The sequence below is a fragment of the Drosophila subpulchrella genome, chromosome 2L (assembly GCF_014743375.2).
Source record: "Drosophila subpulchrella strain 33 F10 #4 breed RU33 chromosome 2L, RU_Dsub_v1.1 Primary Assembly, whole genome shotgun sequence".
Taxonomy (NCBI): Eukaryota; Metazoa; Arthropoda; class Insecta; order Diptera; family Drosophilidae; genus Drosophila; species Drosophila subpulchrella.
The window spans coordinates 1,196,097-1,214,123 of NC_050610.1; the positions used below are offsets into that span (position 1 = coordinate 1,196,097).

General features: G+C 39.5%; 4 protein-coding genes across 4 annotated transcripts; 1 reads left to right on the plus strand and 3 right to left on the minus strand.

The window, feature by feature from the left end:
* The first annotated feature begins 954 nt into the window (after positions 1-954).
* Positions 955-1,694, plus strand: LOC119547765 (succinate dehydrogenase assembly factor 4, mitochondrial). Its single transcript, XM_037854773.1, has 2 exons — positions 955-1,186; positions 1,254-1,694. Exons 1-2 carry the CDS (start codon positions 1,132-1,134, stop codon positions 1,553-1,555), a joined length of 357 nt encoding a protein of 118 aa, XP_037710701.1. The 5' UTR covers positions 955-1,131; the 3' UTR covers positions 1,556-1,694.
* A 208-nt stretch (positions 1,695-1,902) lies between these two features.
* LOC119547764 (WW domain-containing oxidoreductase) lies at positions 1,903-8,338 on the minus strand. Its single transcript, XM_037854772.1, has 6 exons — positions 8,142-8,338; positions 7,563-8,072; positions 7,321-7,500; positions 2,429-2,558; positions 2,234-2,362; positions 1,903-2,166 (listed from the first exon to the last, which is right to left on the minus strand). The coding sequence occupies exons 1-6, from the start codon at positions 8,231-8,233 to the stop codon at positions 1,978-1,980; spliced, it is 1,230 nt and encodes a 409-aa protein (XP_037710700.1). The 5' UTR covers positions 8,234-8,338; the 3' UTR covers positions 1,903-1,977.
* A 721-nt stretch (positions 8,339-9,059) lies between these two features.
* On the minus strand, positions 9,060-11,879 carry LOC119547898 (serine protease inhibitor 28Dc). The gene is made up of 2 exons (XM_037854934.1): positions 11,008-11,879; positions 9,060-10,095 (listed from the first exon to the last, which is right to left on the minus strand). The coding sequence occupies exons 1-2, from the start codon at positions 11,721-11,723 to the stop codon at positions 9,186-9,188; spliced, it is 1,626 nt and encodes a 541-aa protein (XP_037710862.1). The 5' UTR covers positions 11,724-11,879; the 3' UTR covers positions 9,060-9,185.
* Positions 11,880-17,000: 5,121 nt separating this feature from the next.
* Positions 17,001-17,929, minus strand: LOC119546088. The gene is made up of 4 exons (XM_037852168.1): positions 17,857-17,929; positions 17,537-17,751; positions 17,231-17,475; positions 17,001-17,178 (listed from the first exon to the last, which is right to left on the minus strand). The coding sequence occupies exons 2-4, from the start codon at positions 17,732-17,734 to the stop codon at positions 17,001-17,003; spliced, it is 621 nt and encodes a 206-aa protein (XP_037708096.1). The 5' UTR covers positions 17,735-17,751; positions 17,857-17,929.
* Positions 17,930-18,027: the final 98 nt, after the last annotated feature.

Here is an 18,027-nt window from a genome sequence, read left to right on the forward strand (position 1 = left end):
AAGCCATGGAGCCCCAATTTCTAATCGCTTGCTCTCAATTGGCGATGGCTCAGAGCGATAAGGAGAACCCCGACGACCTTATAGCAGTGCATTTCGACGCAGGCCAACTTTCATTAAAAACATGAAAAGGGTCATCTTGTTTGATTTAACCGATCGACGACTCTAATCAGTGTGAAATATGACAGCACAATGAGAACCCTGGCAGAGGAAAATACCTAGTGATGGCCGATCGATTGCATTGAGTGTTCGTGTAGATGTTAATGATCACTTAATCAATGATTAAAGGCAATTGTCGACATATTTAAATGTTTATCAAATATCTATCAAATCAACTGTAAACACCTGTTCAGTCTCTCTTGACACCTTGGGTAAGTTAGTTTAATATGTTCAGTATATGGATGTGTATAAGCAAACCATAATAATTTTTTAAAACATAAGATAATAATTGATAGTAATAATTTGGTTTCAATAGAAATGTTGTTCAGAAACTTAAAGCTATCAATACAGTTAGGTGAAATTAACATGTATTTTTTTTAGTACAAGTACAAGTTAAGCATCAATTATTCATATTCAAAATTCGATATCAGAATTATTTTTTTTCATTTAACCTCCTTAAGATGTGTCTCCGAGTATACCAAATGGTATTTATTTATAGTAAAAGTTTTGGCTCAATGGGAATGTTATACAGAAACTACAAGGCCAAAATAAAAAGGAAAAGTTTAATTCTTAATATATAACGGCAATCGCAGTTTCCATTTCGAACATAAGCGTTGCCAGCTTCACTTCGAGACGGGTCGTTGCCAGACCGTCTGTGGTTGCAGTCACGGCTAAACGTCTATCAAAGCACTCCACCCCACAAAGCGTATTTTCGGTGGTTATATCTAGTACATTTTCAGGTTGCTACTACCATATGGAAAAATAAATAAAGAAACAGCGGCAGCGCGACTCGGGCTATAAAAGCGAATCTCAGCCTCCGATTTCAATTCAGACGCGCACAATCCAGCGAGTGACAATTACCCCCAAGCGGAAGTGAAACAACCAAGTGAATAACTGCGAGCAAGAAGCGGAGACTCATCTACGTCTAGAATTGCCGGCATCTTGCATAACTGATAAATAAGAAATCCAAACAAAATGCAGTCCATGGCCAGACAATCTGCGCGCGCTCTTCCCCAGATGGGCAAGCAAGGTGTGTGTTAGCGGGTGACCACTGTGCAGAAGTGTTGATCCTAACGGTCTATTTTTCGATCTACTAGTGAGCTATCTTTCGACGAGCGGAGCCTGGAGGGCAGCGCCCGGAGGCAATGATTTGGTGGTCGAGATCAAGGAGCCGAAGACCCCCACCGAGAAGCTGATGGCCTTCCAGAAGAAGCTGCGCGCCAAGACGCCGCTGGGCAAACTGGACGAGTTCTCGCGCCATCCCTACCAGGAGAAGGAGCCCCTCAAGCCCTGGCCGAACCAGACCAATCCGTATACGGGCGAGATCGGCGGACCCGCTGGACCGGAGCCCACGCGATACGGCGACTGGGAGCGCAAAGGACGCGTCTCCGATTTCTAGTCCCCAAAGAGTTCCTTACCTAGTACTTAGGCTGTTATTTAAATGTTACCTATTAAGACTCGATTTATGAAAAAATGTATACTCGTAGAAAACTATTGTATAGTGTACAAAAAATACATCATAATTTTAAAGCTAAAAAGTTAGTTTCGTTGAATTCATTTGGATGCTGGTAAAGCCTTTAATGAACGGTTCAAGAGTTAAATGCAGGAAATTCGTAAAAAATAAAGTTGAATCTTCGAAAATCAATTTAATATAAAGATAAAAACTAAAAAAATATTTCCTACTCTTTTTCTCTATTTTCATTTTGCGTTCAAACAAATCATGTTTTTTAAACTACTTTTTCGACACTTGTAATATTTAAAGACTTTTTATTAAGTATTTTTACAAAGTATAAATATATTAAAATCTACCCAACCGTATAGCTAATGCTGCTCCTCCTCCAGAAGCTCGGAAATCAAGTTCTCACTAAGTTGCCAAAGTTGTTGCTGCAGTGAAGCGCTTTTGGACAATTTGCTGGGCTCGCAAAAGAAGCAGTTGTTGAAGTACAGTCCGGACAAGCCTGTCAGCTCGTTGGCTGTGGCGCAGTAAATACTTGTGGCAGCAGCTTGTTGCTGTAATGTCGCGTAAAAGAAAACAATTAGTGAAAGTTTTTGGAAACAGTTTTCTTTTCCAACCCACCAGGGACTTGGTGAAGGGACGCACAATGGCGAAGAGCAGGCGGTAAAACCAATAGTTACGCGAAAGATCGGTGGATACCATATTGCCCGGATGCACGCTGAACACAGAAATTCCTCGCTGCTTCCAGCGCTGGAAGAAGGGTTAAGACAATGTATCTAATTGACCCGAATCAAGACAAACTTGGGCATGACTCACCTGGGCGAGTTCCTGGGCGAACAAGACATTGCACAGCTTGGCATTGTTGTAGGCCATCATGCTCCAGTATTTCTCAGGCGACGGAGAAAGATGATGCACCGCCAGATGCTCCACGGGCAAGTTGGCAAATCTGCAAGGGGTACAAATTGTTAGCGACGCATTTCTTTGTCAGTAGTCCCACACAAACATTCCTTCTCCAGCTAAACCCATTGGACTTTGCCCTCTCCGGCCGACAATCGCAAAACGAGTCTTGATTGGCATTGCCGGCTAGCATAGCCGGCTCTAGACGCTCTGCTTTGATGAGATGCAGAGGGCATTAACGGAACCGGCCGAGTACAGGGCACACAATAGCTGGTGACAGTGACTAAGATCCACGGACAATGGCGACAGCAAGTGGCTGCCGAACAAAGCCACACAATAAACGCACAAGGACACTGGGATATGCATATTGAACTCCCTAGTGAACCCCGCTATCCTCCTCCATTTTATTGGGGAAGCCCCGGAAATTTCACGGATAGCGCATGTGCAAGTCGCATAGTTCCCGAACCCGCAACATGAAAACATTTCTATCCACAGAAACCTCCGCGTACATTTTGGACTTTGGATTTGTTTTCATTGAATCTTTGCGCTCGGCTTGGGGGCGATGCAAATATAACGTCGCAAAATGTATGCAAATTCAGTCTTATTTATAAGTATGGGCCGTACTCGGCATCCATAATAAATATAACCCGTTGTCGTTGTTTTTTGTTTGTTGTGGTAGGTGCTGGCTGAGCAAGTAAGTGTTCTTTATCGGGTCTGGCTGAATATATTTGAACAAATTAAAAAATATTTGCATACTGATTAATGGCCGATGAAACTCGTTTAAATTGCAAAACGATAATCTGTTTATTTGCCATCTGACGTGGACTTTCAGATGATAATCATTATCTTAATTATCTAAGTATAACCAATTGTATCTTAATTTATTTGTGTATTATATCTTTTTATATTATTTATCAGATTGGAAGATATGTACAATGTACATCTTATTATTGAATATATTTAAAAATAATGAGATTGAAATTACGAAAAATATAAGAAGCCAGACAAATACAAAAAATGTTTTGCTTTTTCTCTGCATCTCTGGGAAATATGTGGTTAATTAATATTTTCTACATCATTCTATGGTGTGAAAATAATTGTATTTGTTTTTGTGCCGTTTGAAAGTGATTATCAGTTGGCACCGACTTTTGATTGTTCGCATTGACCCCAATAGGAACTGAGTGTAATTCATCATATCTGAACGGTTTTGGTGGCATACATGACTATCTGCGAGTACTCCAAATGGCGCACGAGACTTTTGTTGCACGTTCGCCCTGGTGAGAAAGATATGGATATGTATGTGCCCGCTCCATGAAGCCAAAAATGTGGTACGTGAGCAAAGCAACGAACGCAGCAGATACAAAACCACCTCCAATAACAACTACATACCCCAATTTAGTGTTGTCGTATCGTTCTTCCGTTGCTTCACGAGATTCGTTCACCCATGATTTATTTTTTTTTTGACAGCTTGCACAGTGGGTCATACGTTCCCCTAAATTAATCAATCTAATTAAGCGAGTTAGCGCAGATTAGGGGAATTGTGGGTGACTGATTGAATTTGCCTTAACTTGCGGTCTTGATTTGAACAGTGCAACAGAAGTTTATCATTTTAAAATTCAAAAATTATTAGCTTGTACAATAAACTTAACTAAGAAAGAAATATATAACTAGAAAAAAGTCTTTATTTAGGCTTGTTTATGTTTCAATATTATTTGATGGGTTGGCTAATAATGATAATATTTTTTTAAAGGTCTGTTTAACTTGTTTATTCCACTGTGATTACATCTGCACGTGAGGGGGATCATATGGCTTTAATGAACGAACCAGTGAGGGGGAGCAGATGGACTGGGGAAGTGGTTATGGTTTTGATAATACAATCACAGCTGCGTCAGAGTCGTAATTATTTTTCTTTGGGCCTTTGTTTGAGAGTGCGCAGCACAAAATGTAAGCGAAGCCTTTGGTTGGGAAAAAATAATATATTCCAAGCCGAGTTCAATTACGTTTCGCCTTGAAATCGGACCAAACCGAAAAACATCTTTTGTAAACAAAACAACGAGAGAAGCGAGGCAGACAGAAAAACATTTTGGAAAACACTACTCTAGCCGGCATGACCGAGGCGGAATACATTTATTTCTGGCCTGGGCTATGAATAGTTTGGCCCCAAAGCGCGAAAAGAAACCGGTCGGTCCAAAGTCCACTATGTGGATTCATAAAAGTGCAATCAACTTGCAAAAATAAAAGAGACGACTTGGCATGCCAGACACATTTTCAAAGCCGAGGGTGTCGACTATAAAGTATCCAACAAATTCTACCTTTTTTAAATTTTGAAATCTTGGAGATCTAGTTCTATTTTAAGTTACCGTTAATTTGTAACCACAATTTTATTTGAAAATATGGTGCTTGAGTTAATTATAATGGCTTTCAAAATGCTTAATGATATTCAGATAGCAATTTAAGTGACATTATCAAAAATGAAATCAATCTTAATATAGTCATAATAAAAACTCAATCTGGCTTTAAAAGAAAAAAAGTCAATCGTAACCATTTATAGGTTCTTTCTTTTTATTCTTGTCATAAATGTAGTCAAATATAAATATTTTTAGACATGACATGTTCCAAAACTTAATTTCAATTAATAAAAATCCCCTTGTGATTTTAATAAAAGACATTTTATACAAAAACAGGTTGCAATAATGGCAAATGCTTGCGCGCAAAACGAGATTTACAGTGCCGGCAATAAAAAATGTAAATGATTAAAACAATTGCAAATTTAAAAAAGTGGAGCAGTGAGAGAAAACCGACCGACTTTATATTTGTATATCAGTAATATTTTTCAATCCACTTTTAAAACTTTTCTCAAGGTATGTTAACATACCCTTTTAAAAATGTATATATTAATTTAAGCTAAAAAAATGGATTTATGAAAAAGAAGAGGGGCGCTATAGTCATATATAGTAGTGCTTCGACTATCTTTTCATTACTCAGCTAACCAATTAATCTCTTAATGGTCTAATTTAAACCATTTTTGGCGCAAAATAATATTTTACACCACAAACTTTTTTGATAGCACTCGGCCGAAGCAAGCTTGGGCACTAGTAGAACTAAGTAGAATCAAATTTCAACTCTGTAGCTTTAAAAATGTAGGCGCCACCTAGCGGCCATACGTTTAACAGCTCAATACTTTTTTATGAATGGTACAAGTTTAGATGATAAAATAAACAAAACGCACTTACACTTTTACAAAATCTTTAAATTAGTTATTTGGCGTTTGTGGGCGTGGCACATCGGGATAAGAAACTTGCGCTGCGCAGGAGTCCCTAGAATCTGTATAGTTAATACTATCTAACCACAGTTCGAGTGTCAACAGTAACATTATATGCAAAATGCAATGAAGTGATAAGGATCGTAATACACTTTTATAGTATGTACTATATTTAAAGCTAATTGATTTTTCCTGAATCGAATGAACTACAATCCCAACTTTAAAGCCTTTATTGTTTCCAATACCTCAGCGATTATACGGACGGACAGACTGACGGACAGGGCTAGATCGCCTCGGTTACTAACTCCGATCAAGGATATACATATGTATATCACAGTGGACGGCAGTCCACGTAGTGACAAAGCGCATTGCATACCATGACTTTAAGAAAATCAATTGGTTTGGGAGATAGAGCAATAAAAGTGTAAAAGTTAAAATTTATAAAAACGTGACCTGTGGTTGCGCGTGGCCCATTGCACTTATTGGATTGCTGGTGATAATTCGCGTCGAATGACACCTCGTTTGTTAGAATCCAATGCTTCGTTCAAGAGTTTTACTCAAAACAAGATTTTGGGGACTTTTCAAAATTAGAACTATATTCTGTTTGTGTGTTTGTCCTAAAACGTTGTTTTAGCGTCCTGGAAATTGTATATGTTGTTAAACAGATGCATATAAGAAACGTTAGTTTTACCACTTTTGGAAAAACCCGCAGTTTTAGCGGGGAAAACAGCTGTAAATCGCTAAATCTCGAAAGGCTGTAACTTCTGAACCCACAAAGCTACAAACCTGTGTGAAAAGATTTATTAAAATATTCACGGGTGCTTTACATAATTGTAAACATTGTTGTATAAATTAACAATTAAAAGTTATTAATCAACAAAAGTGGCCACTTTTACCAGTTTGGAAATCTTACGGTGCCTGATCTTTGAATATTGTTTGTGCCAATCTAAACTCTATTTTAAGGTCTTGGAAATATTTGAATGGTGTCGTGACGATCGCGCCTTCAACATACAAATTTTCTAATATCGACTAAATAAATAAACTTTCATGTTCTCTTTCGGCACTTCGCAATAGAGTACGTATGCGAGAAGCTTAGATATTTTGCTGAAACTGGCAGAATGAAAACCTTTTAGAAAGTGTATTTATTTAGTCAAATATACAAGAATTTTTCGTGAATAAATTTGATATCAGAACTTTTGTATGTTAAAGGTACCATCGTCACGACCCCTTACCTTGTTAAGAGGTGTTTTAATTTAATACTTTATAGGGTCATAAATAATTAAATAAATTAAAATCTCGTTTGCCTTAAAGCCGTGGTACAAATGGAACCTTTCAGTCAAAACGTTTTTATTTTTAAGGTGTCCTGGGATTTCTTTGTGCCTAATTTTTTCACAATGTTAGGAATTATGTTTTCGGCTGGGCAATCGCAAATCGAACTGTATTCATTTATAGAAATTAGAGATAGGAACATCTTACATTCCAGAACTGTCATAGCTTACATATGTATATGTTACTATTTACGTGCTAAAGTGTGCGAATTTCGATTTACCTGTGCGACTCGGATGACAGCACAACGATCCGTGTTTTGTAATCAAACAGCGTCTCCAGTTGCAATGTCAGGTAGAAATGGGACAGGTGCGAGACCTGGAATGTGGTTTCCAGACCATCCTCGGTCTTTGTGTAGGGCAGTGCAAATACGCCCGCGTTTAGGATGAGATAATCAATGTGGCTGCAATGCAATTATAATGATTAAACTATGCGATATTTAAGTAAGGGCGTCTTTAAGCTTACCCAACGCTTTGATTGATTTCCCTGACAAATCGCTGGACTGAACGCAACGAACTGAGGTCAAGGGCGACAAATCGACAGCGTGCACGGGCTGCCGGTCGCTCCTGGGCAATCCTTTCGATGGCTGCCTCGGCAGAGGTCCTGTTTCGGCAGGCGAAGATGATCTCACAACCATGTTGAGCCAGCGAACGGGCAGTTTCAAAGCCAATGCCGCAATTGGCACCCGTAATCAAGGCCGTGCGTCCGTGCAAATCCTTGCCATGCAGGACTTGCAGGGCGGTGGAGCAGGAGTCGAATCTCTGGCGCACCTGGGCCACATTCTGCGTGGGCTCCTCCAAGGCGAAGGCCAGGCGGGGATCCACATTCGTCCGCTGCTGCGTCTCCTTGTTCAGGAACATGAACCGCTTTCCCTGCTCATCGTAGTACTTCTCCCAGCCCAAGGGCAACTCCCCCGTAATCCGCTTGGTGCGACCTGTCCGCGGGTGTGTCCACTGTGAGGTTTTGCCCTGCTGGCTAAAGATGTGTACATATAATTAAATTGTTTTATCTTTTGTTTACGACTCCACATGACCATTGACTTACTTCACATAGCAAACTGTGCCGTCATCGGTGGCCCGCTCCTCCCAGCCGGGTGGCAGTTCATCCTCACTGTCCGTGTCGGGAAGGGACATCATTTTATTGGATTGGATGTTATTTTTAGTTTACGTCTACTTTTTACAAAAATTTAACTTTCTTGGGAAAACAAATTGCAATTGAAATTTCAGCTAAAATCAGTGTTGGAAAGTTTGCAAGGGGGAACAGCTGTTCCGATTAACAGAAGTATGTTCGGCGCAACCGGTAATTTAACATAACCGGTTGGCTATCAGAACGGTTGGTCAGATGTTAATTTGAATTTGTCAGTTAGCTTATTTATTTTGTAAGAAAAAAAACAAGTAGCGGGTAAGAAAGGTAATGACTATAGTGAAATAGTCACAAATGTATTTCTAAAGATGTGTAATGTTAACCTATAATATTAAGACAAGGCACCATATTCTATTGCGAAAATAAGTATCAAAGAAAATTATTTTGATTCCTTATGTATGGATTAATAAAAACGATTTGGTTATAAAACCAAAACCAAAGGGCTGTCCATTTATTTAGCAATCACACAGGGTGTGGGGTGTGTGGAACAAATCAATTTTTTGCTCAAGAAATTGGTTACATGGGGGAAGGGGGTCAAAAATCGGGAGAAGAGAGAAGAATTACGTAATATATGGACAGACCCTTAACAGGTAAACAAACGCGCTAAAAAGAAGAAATCGCATAGTTCAAACGTTAGTATCAGCCTGATACTAAGTTAGTATTTTAAGTAACACAATTAGATTAGTAATTAATGCGAGCCTAATCAAATTAAGTAAACAAGAATTGAAAGATTAAAACCATGTAATACATTCTAAAATCAGTTAAGTGTATGACCCACTTTTGCAAGGTCGGTGCACCCAATAATAAAATATCCCATGGTTAGTTTTACTATACATATTATTGTTTAATTTATTATTTCGTATCATTTAAAATGAATTCTTGGCTTCCTAACTAAAAAGTCAACGAACTTAGGAACTAACGCTTAATAATTGAAGATCCCTAGAATTAAACGGCTGCTGGGGGCTCATTTATAAGGCCGTAGAACAGTACCAGTTTGGTGGGATCGTGGCGCACTAGCACCATGAATGGAGTGTCTCCGCGGAAGAGGACATCCGGTCCGGACTTCTTGAGGTACGTGACTGTTGACGCCGCCGCTTCCGTTCCCTGCTCGTTAACGGTGAAGTCCACTTTGTGGACGATGTCGTCCACAACCAAATCGGAGTGAGCTCCTCCCGCTCCGGCTCTTCGCTGGGCCTCCAAGTTCTGCAGGCTATTTCCGCCCAGCGAACTCGTCCTGGAGACCTCGTTTGTGGCGATCAGGGAGAGATCATTCTGCACGGTGCTGAAGATGCCGCCCAGACTCATTTTCTGCATGACTGTCTTCAGATTCATAGACTCGGTGAGATGCATCTTCGGGAACGCCACCAGTGCTTGCCGTCTGTACATCCTGCTGATCAAATCCTCCACCTTCTCCGCGGTCAAACGCATCTGTAGTGTCATAAGTTCGCCCACCGACGACTTAAAGGGCTGGATTATGTACATGGTGCTCAGGTTTCCCCGGTAGGGCAATCCAATGATCTTGCAGCCAAGCTCGTGATCCTCGTGGTAGGGATACGATCCTCCCGTGGCCATCATCTGGACCCTCACCACTGGCTCAGTTCCCTCGCCGTACGGATAGAAGTTATCTGGCCGGGTGGCCGATTCGATAAAGTCCGTCTCCCAGAAGGCCTTAAAGTACAGCGCGTTGGCCAGAATCATCCTGGTGCTCTGCGGAATATCGCTGGAGATGATGTTCTCGATGCGGTTCTTCGTGTTCCGTGCCACCCAGGAGTTGATGTTGTAACGCGCTGTTGCCGGACTGCCCTCGAAATCCTGAACCTCCAGGTCCGAACCGTAGACCATTGCGATAACCCGCCTGTAAATGAACAAAAGTGGAACACATGAGTAATCAATCAATAAGGCGTTACCAAACGTCGTTGAGTAAAGTGGAGCAAGATTGTGGGAGGTTAGGCATGGGCCAGAGTATTAATATGTATTTTTAGCTATAAATCGCCTTTAGGCAAAATAATTAAAAACTAAGTAAATAAAAACTTCTCAATGCGGCATAATTTTGCAGATAATAATAGTAACTTCAAATGTTTAAGATAGATTTATTTTGCATTGTTAAAACACAACCTTGTTACGCTCTTATCAGTGAGTTATATTACTAAAATATTTTACTTTTCTCAAATTAAAGTTGCTTAGCGAGATAAGATAGCTAAGTGAGTTTATACATTTACTGCCAATTTCAGGATTGTTGATATTATTAATTGTCTTATCTTTGCTGAAAATCTGTCATTTCATTACGGTTCCGGTAAGTTTGCTTCGACTTTACCTTATCAACCTTTTATACCCATTTATATTCATCTCTTTAACATCACACCAACGATCACACTGGGAAATTTTTACAAAATGTGAATAATGACCGTTCCCCGTTAAATTGTAAACATAGTACCTATATATTTCTCAATGAAAATAAATGTGAAATTACATGTGTTCGTTAGTCAACTTCCATTCCTACACAGAAAAAAATAAGAAAAAGCTTTTTAAAAAAACCCTTCAAAGGCTAACGACAAATCCCTTCAATAAAAAATAAACCTTTTCAAATCTCTTTAAATCTCGATCTTTAAAAGGAAAGAGACTTTGAAAAAAGGCGGAAAGCCTCGAGTTTTTGCTCCGTGTAATACCTCAAGGCGATCGCTAATCGTCTGGCATTTCCCAGCGCCCATCCCCAACCTGATCTCGCTTGAGATCCAGTTTGCAGTCAATTATCCGCAGTGAAGCTCACCTGTAGTCAGGGTTGAGTGAGTAGCCGGTCTGTGTGAACAGTCCGTTTGCCAGGTGCACCTCGTGGGCCCCCGGTCTCTGGGCCCGTCGATTCGACCTCATAGGGCTGTTGGCTCGCCAGTTTGTTAGGGGTCGACCTTGGGAAATCCCCTCCCTGGTGGGTTGTAGTAGGTCCTGCAGCATTAAGCCGAACTGCTCATGCAGCCGGGATGTGTCCGATATTCCGAAGACGGCGGATAGCTCTTCGTAACTGCGACCCCTGGCGCCCAGCAGTAGTAGGGCCAGGGAGTTGACAATGCTCAAAGGAGAGAAAATCTCAGTTTTCTTATAGCCCAAGTGCTGTCCCAGATAATTTGCGAAATTAAAAACACTTTTTGCAATCTGATCGGAGATCGGCAGGTCGACGTAGGTGGATGAATAGGCAGCCGGAAGCGGCTGTTTAACGGAACTGCCGGAAAATTGATCCACCACGGGGCCGCTTTTTGTGGCAAGGCCATTCACAAGGCCGGGCGATTGCAGGGGCGGTAAGGTTGGAACCGTTGGCAGGGGAATCGACTGGATGTGTTGCGGTTCCTGCTGCTGCTGCCGAGCCTGCACTCCTTTTCTTAGTCCGTTAATGGTGGCCACCGCTTCCGGAGTTCTCAGGTCATCTCGAAAAAGCCCCGACTCACAGCACACCGCACTCATCATTAAAAGTGCCAAAAGCAAGCGCCACATATTGTTATTTTAATCTTGAACGCACACAGAACTAACTATATATAGGTTTCGATATATATATATATATGGGGGTATATATATTGGGTTTTCAACGGTCACGGTTAAGCACGATGTGGCTGTTCGAGTTGAGTTGTTAGAGCCAGACTGAGGTGTTGCCGCTCAGCGCGAATCTTTATAAAACTGGAATCGGAGACTCGTTATCAGGTAAATACAACACACTCCTTCAAGCCCCGGTCTCTCAAGCTCCGCTCTTTATTCCCAGCTGATCTTGGGGAGCTTTGCGCTGACGTCGAGTCACTGGTTATACCCTGAGTTTGTTTACATGGATTGGCAACCGATTTCTGCACTTGTTATTGATCTCATCGATCGGTACTTTCTGTATTGATGTACTGCCCCTTTCAATATTCTGCGAACTCTATGGCGGAAATCCATTCAAGCTCTCCCCGTCTGTGTGTATATTTTGACCCGTGACGAACATACTAATATTCTCGCGGCCCCTCTAATATTCTCTCGCACCCGGTGAGTAAATATTTGTAATTAATTATAAGCTATACTACGGCATTTATGTTAGATGCGTGTTCTCTGCTTTGTCATTGGAAAGTTCGCGCACATTGGCACTGTTATAAAGCTGGGAGTTTACCAGCGCTAGGATAAGATGAGCACAATGCTGTCCCATTAGAACTTCATGCAAATGAGTTCTAATATCGATATAAAAAGACATCTCACGTACCGGTAGTAAATTCAAAATAAGCCCGTTTTGCATTATAAACTACTCGGGAATGATGAGTAATTTGCCCTTTGAGCGATAGCTAAGAATATCTAAATAATGGGTAGGTATTACATGAGTGTGTGTGATTTTCGGGATAAGTTTTTATTTGTTGTTGCATGACACCGTGATAAAAATATAAATTTCCCAGCGCTAGGATAAGATGAGCACAATGCTGGTCCATAAGATTTTCATTGAAATGGGTATTAACATCGATAGAAAAAGCCATTGCACGTACCGGTAGTAAATTCAAAAGAGGTCCGCTTAGCATTTTAAACTACTTGCGAATGATAAGTAATTTAAACAATGAGCTATATCTTAACAATGGTAACAACCTAATTTTGCTTTGTTGAAAAAATTGTGTTTTTTTTAGATTAGCATCACAATATTTTACAAGTTTCAATTAATCACTGAATTAATTGTTAAGAAAGATATACCTGATAAATCAAGATAAATGGACTTCGGTTTTCTAAAAAAATATAAATTTGAGATCACATTTCTTGAACGGAAATACAGCGATAAACAAGGAAGAACGCTATAGTCGAGTACCTCGACTATCAGATACCCGTTACTCAGCTTAAGGGACCAAAGGAAAGTGGAGATATGCAAGCAGCAAATGCGCCACCTACCGGCGTTATACAGACTTAAGCGTTGTGGGCGTTAGAGTGGGCGTGGCAAACTTTTTTTTTAATCGATCGATAGGTATTGACGAGACCAATACATTTCAGTTAAAATTTTTTATCTAGCATGAAAATTGTGGGCGCCACAGACTTGGGCGGTTTGTGGGCGTTGGAGTGGGCGTGGCATATTCGCGTAACATACTTGCGCTGCGCTCAAGCCCACGGAATCTAAATCTGAAATCCCGTTTCTCTATCTTTGATATTTTCCGAGATACCCGCGTTCATATTTCCAATTTTTTTAAGTTTGTGGGCGGTTTGTGGGCGTTAAAGTGGGCGTGGCAAACTTTTTTTTTGGGTCAATCGGTAGGTATTGATGAGAACAATACATTTCAGTTAAAATTTTTGTTCTAGCATCAACACTGTAGGAGCCACAGTTTTGGGCGGTTTGTGGGCGTTAGAGTGGGCGTGGCACTCTTCTGAAACAAACTTGCGCTGCGCAGGAATCTCAGGAATCTGCATGCCTAATCTCAGTATTGTAGCTCTTATAGTTTCCGAGATCTCAGCGTTCATACGGACAGACGGACAGACGGACAGACGGACAGACGGACATGGCTAGATCGACTCGGCTAGTGATCCTGATCAAGAATATATATACTTTATGGGGTCGGAAACGCTTCCTTCTGCCTGTTACATACTTTCCGACGAATCTAGTATACCCTTTTACTCTACGAGTAACGGGTATAAAAAGGAAATATCACCCGGAAATGTACTTCGGAAGGCTTTAGCAACATGGAAACAAAGAAAGATTGTATCACACGTTTCGGTAAGAATATAAAAAAATTCAACGTGACTATAATTTTGAATTACAAAAGAAAGGTGAATAACACTCTTTCAAAATATTTATATTTGAAGATCACACTTAATGATATTCTTTATATGGTCATTTTTTCTTTATTTAGTCAAATGTAATGAATTATAAGTTATCTAACATATTGTTGTTTACTGTGGCTGCCTCTCTTGATAAAAAGAGCAAATAAACCTAGGAATTACAATTCTCACGCGATTGTTAGTGTCACACTTTTTATAAATTGAATGGAATTATCTATTCGCAATTCGATCAGCCTAATGACTAACCAGCTACCGTAATGTATAATTTAATGGCAAAGTTGTTATACAAATATTAAAACTCAAAAAATATGTTTTTGCGACGCCATAATGTAAAATAACCCCAACACAATAGTAGGGTGTTCTAATCCCACATATCGCCCCTGTAGATCCACACATTTCGTGCAGATAAAACCATATCACGAGCTTAAAATATACCTTATATACTGAGCACTTTCAGAATAAAAACATGGCAATTTTTAAAGTTCATCGTTGTTAAAATCCAAATTGTGGTCAGTACGAACGTTTTTAAAATGTTCTGTACCGTTTGTAATTTGAATATTGAAATAAACTTGCGCTTCGCAGGACTCTCTTGGATTGCATGCCCTTTCCCAAAATTATAGCTTTTATAGTTGACTATTGACTTTTATAAGTTCAGGACAGCCACCGCTGCATGACAATTTAGTTTTGTATGTGCCTATCCAAACTCTGTTTAAGGGTCATGAAATTATTTGAATTACAAAAGTTAACTGTAAAAACATTTACGTCGACGTCCATAGCTACTGAAACCCTGAAGCTGTAGATCTGATATGTATATATCACAACACACCCTCCTAACTACTTGTAGAGTGAAAGGGTATACTAGGTTCGACGGAAAGCATCTAACAGGTAGAAGGTAGCGTTTCCGACCCAATAAAGAATATATATTCTCGACCAGGATAACTAGTCGAGTCCATCTAGCCATGTCCGACTTTCCGTCTATCCGTATGAACGCAAAGATCTCGGAAACTTAAAGAGCAGAATGTTGGGATTATCATGCAGATTTTTGGGCTTTGTTTCATCAGGGTGCCACGCCCACTCAAACACTCACAAACGACCAAAACGCTAAGACCCGTCTAGCGCAGACATAATATTTCATTGATTTAATATTTTGTAAAAATTTAAATGAGATTTAGTTCTTATTATTAATAGCTATCTACATGCCAAAAATTATTCAAATCGGAACATTTATTAAAAAGTTATATCCAAATAATAATAAATCAAACAACAACACCTCTTAACGAGGTAAAAAGAAGTGGCGAACGCGCCTTTTAACAAAAATTTCTGATATCAACAATTGTGACGAAAAATGACATTACATTCGATAAAATAAATAAACTATATTAAATGTATGATTTCGGCCCGCAACAGTAAATATTTATATCCTACACGTACATTTTCTGTTGTAGCGTGCCGAATACATAAATTTAATATAGTTTATTTATTTTATCGAATGTAATATCATTTTTCGTCACAATTGTTGATATCAGAAATGTTTGTTAAAGGCGCGTTCGCCACTACTTTTTACCTCGTTAAGAGGTGTAATTGTTTGATATCAGATGTTTTTTTTTGCACAAGAGTTTAAGTACCCCAATACCATGACTAGGAGTCGTCCACATGAATATTAAACTTTTTAATAACAAGTTTTATCGCTTCAATTACCTATTTTAATGGCACAAGTTTGGAATCTCAAGGGCTGTTTCAGATTCCAAGAGAAGTCTCTAGTTTCTTATAGTTCCCGCCGAACTAGCGGGTTTTTCCAAAGTGGTAGAACAAATAGATCAAGTTTCCTATTTCAATTAGCTTCATGCAAGTAAAGGACCCTAAAACCATAACAGATTTTCCGTTTGAAAAAATCGAATAAGAATATTTTTCATCAAATTGGTTTTTTTCTTGTTTATTCCAATAAGTATGAAATATTTCGTATACGGAGCTCAAACGATTTGCACTTTTTATCGCTTAATATCTTCCAAACGGTAATTTTTGGGGCAAAAAGTGTTATATATCAAAAGTTGAGGAATCTCAAGGGCTATATGATTTGAAATTTAAAAAGAATTCGTTTGACTTAATTTTGAGAAAATAGTCAAAAAGTGGTTTTAAAAAAAACTTTTTTTCATAACTCTAAATCTATTATGTTCAGACAACTTTACTATATGAAGGGTATTTAGAAAATAAATTATCTTTTTAGGGATATATAGCACGTTAATGTAGCATTAGTTGTTTAGATACTATAAGCATTTTAAATCTGTTTTTTTTTTTGGATTTTTTTGGATCAATCGATAGGTATTGACGAGACCAATACATTTCAGTTAAAATTTTTTATCTAGCATAAAAATTTTGAGCGCCACAGGCTTGGGCGGTTTGTGGGCGGTAGAGTGGGCGTGGCATATTCGCATAACAAACCTGCGCTGCGTACAAAGCTACGGAATCTAAATCTGAAATCCCAATACTCTATCTTTGATAGTTTCCGAGATATCCGCGTTCATATTTACGATTTTTTGAAGTTTGTGGGCGGTTTGTGGGCGTCCAAGTGGGCGTGGCAAACTTTTTTTTAGGTCAATCGATAGGTATTGCTAAGAACAATTCATTTCAGTTTAAATTTTTACTCTAGCATCAAAACTGTAGAAGCCACAGTTTTGGGCGGTTTGTGGGCGTTAGAGTGGGCGTGGCACTCTACTGAAACAAACTTGCGCTGCGTAAGAAGCTCAGGAATCTGCTCGCCAAATCTCAATAGCCTAGCTCTCATAGTTTCCAAGATCTCAGCGTTCATCCGGACAGACAGACGGACAGACGGACAGACGGACATGGCTAGATCGACTCGGCTAGTGATCCTGATCAAGAATATATATACTTTATGGGGTCGGAAACGCTTCCTTCTGCCTGTTACATACTTTCCGACGAATCTAGTATACCCTTTTACTCTACGAGTAACGGGTATAAAAATAATGAGAGATAGAATCTTTTTTGTCACCTTAGACACCAAGCTAAGGGTTCTCCATTGTTATCAAAAACGCCAGCCGTAACATTGTTCTCCATAATTCCTCGTATAAAACGTATAGAATCTACTGAGCGATAAGTCCAGTTTCTATCAACCAAGTCAGCATATTTTGAACTGAGACAACCAACTTTATTTGAGACATCTAATCTAAAGGATGGATAATGCAAACAATTTTATTTATCTTAAATATGTATCCCACCTTGGTGTCCAACAGGGAACTTTGGCGCTTGGTAGGTGATAAACTATAGCTGGCTGATGTGCAAGTTCACTCAAGTCTTGACCCAAATGCATCCAGTAGTTCTCAACTAGTGGCTTTAAACTTTCTCCATAGCCACAGATCAAATGGAATACTTTCAAGTTTAGGGAGCACAACAAAGACTTTAGATCTTCTAGATGACCTTTGACGGTGTTAAGGTAAATGTAAGCCTTGCTGTCTAAACAATGCTGAAATCAAGATCTCACTTAAAATCACAAATCCGTAGTATAGCTAGAAATAAGCGTTTACAACAAGTATATAGCTGCCATGTGTAGTCCAATCCTTATCGGTCGAATATATCTCAATTGCATCGGCATTGGATGAAGGTTTGTAATTCATAAAGTATTCGATTAGGTCGAAGCCCGTGAGATTTGTCCGATCCCTGCCATATAAGTCTCTCAGCGTTACCCACTGATCGCGAGCAATTTGTAGCGATGTAAATCCCATTAAACTTGTTGCTGAGACTGTAAAAAAATGCTACTGAAAATCGCCGCTGTTTTTATACGTACATTATCACATTTCTCTAATATCTTTGCGTCGGTTTATCTTATTTAACTTAAGAGACTGACCTGACGTCACAGACCAAATGTTTTCTACTCTTATATAGACACCTTATGAGTTCTGAAGTGAACTCGTTAGTTTCAACAGTCTTTCGATAGCACTTACTCATTTTTGCGTTTTTATCGACGATTCCAAAAAGCTGTTAGAGCTTCAAAAAATTCAGAGCAAGATCTACAGCA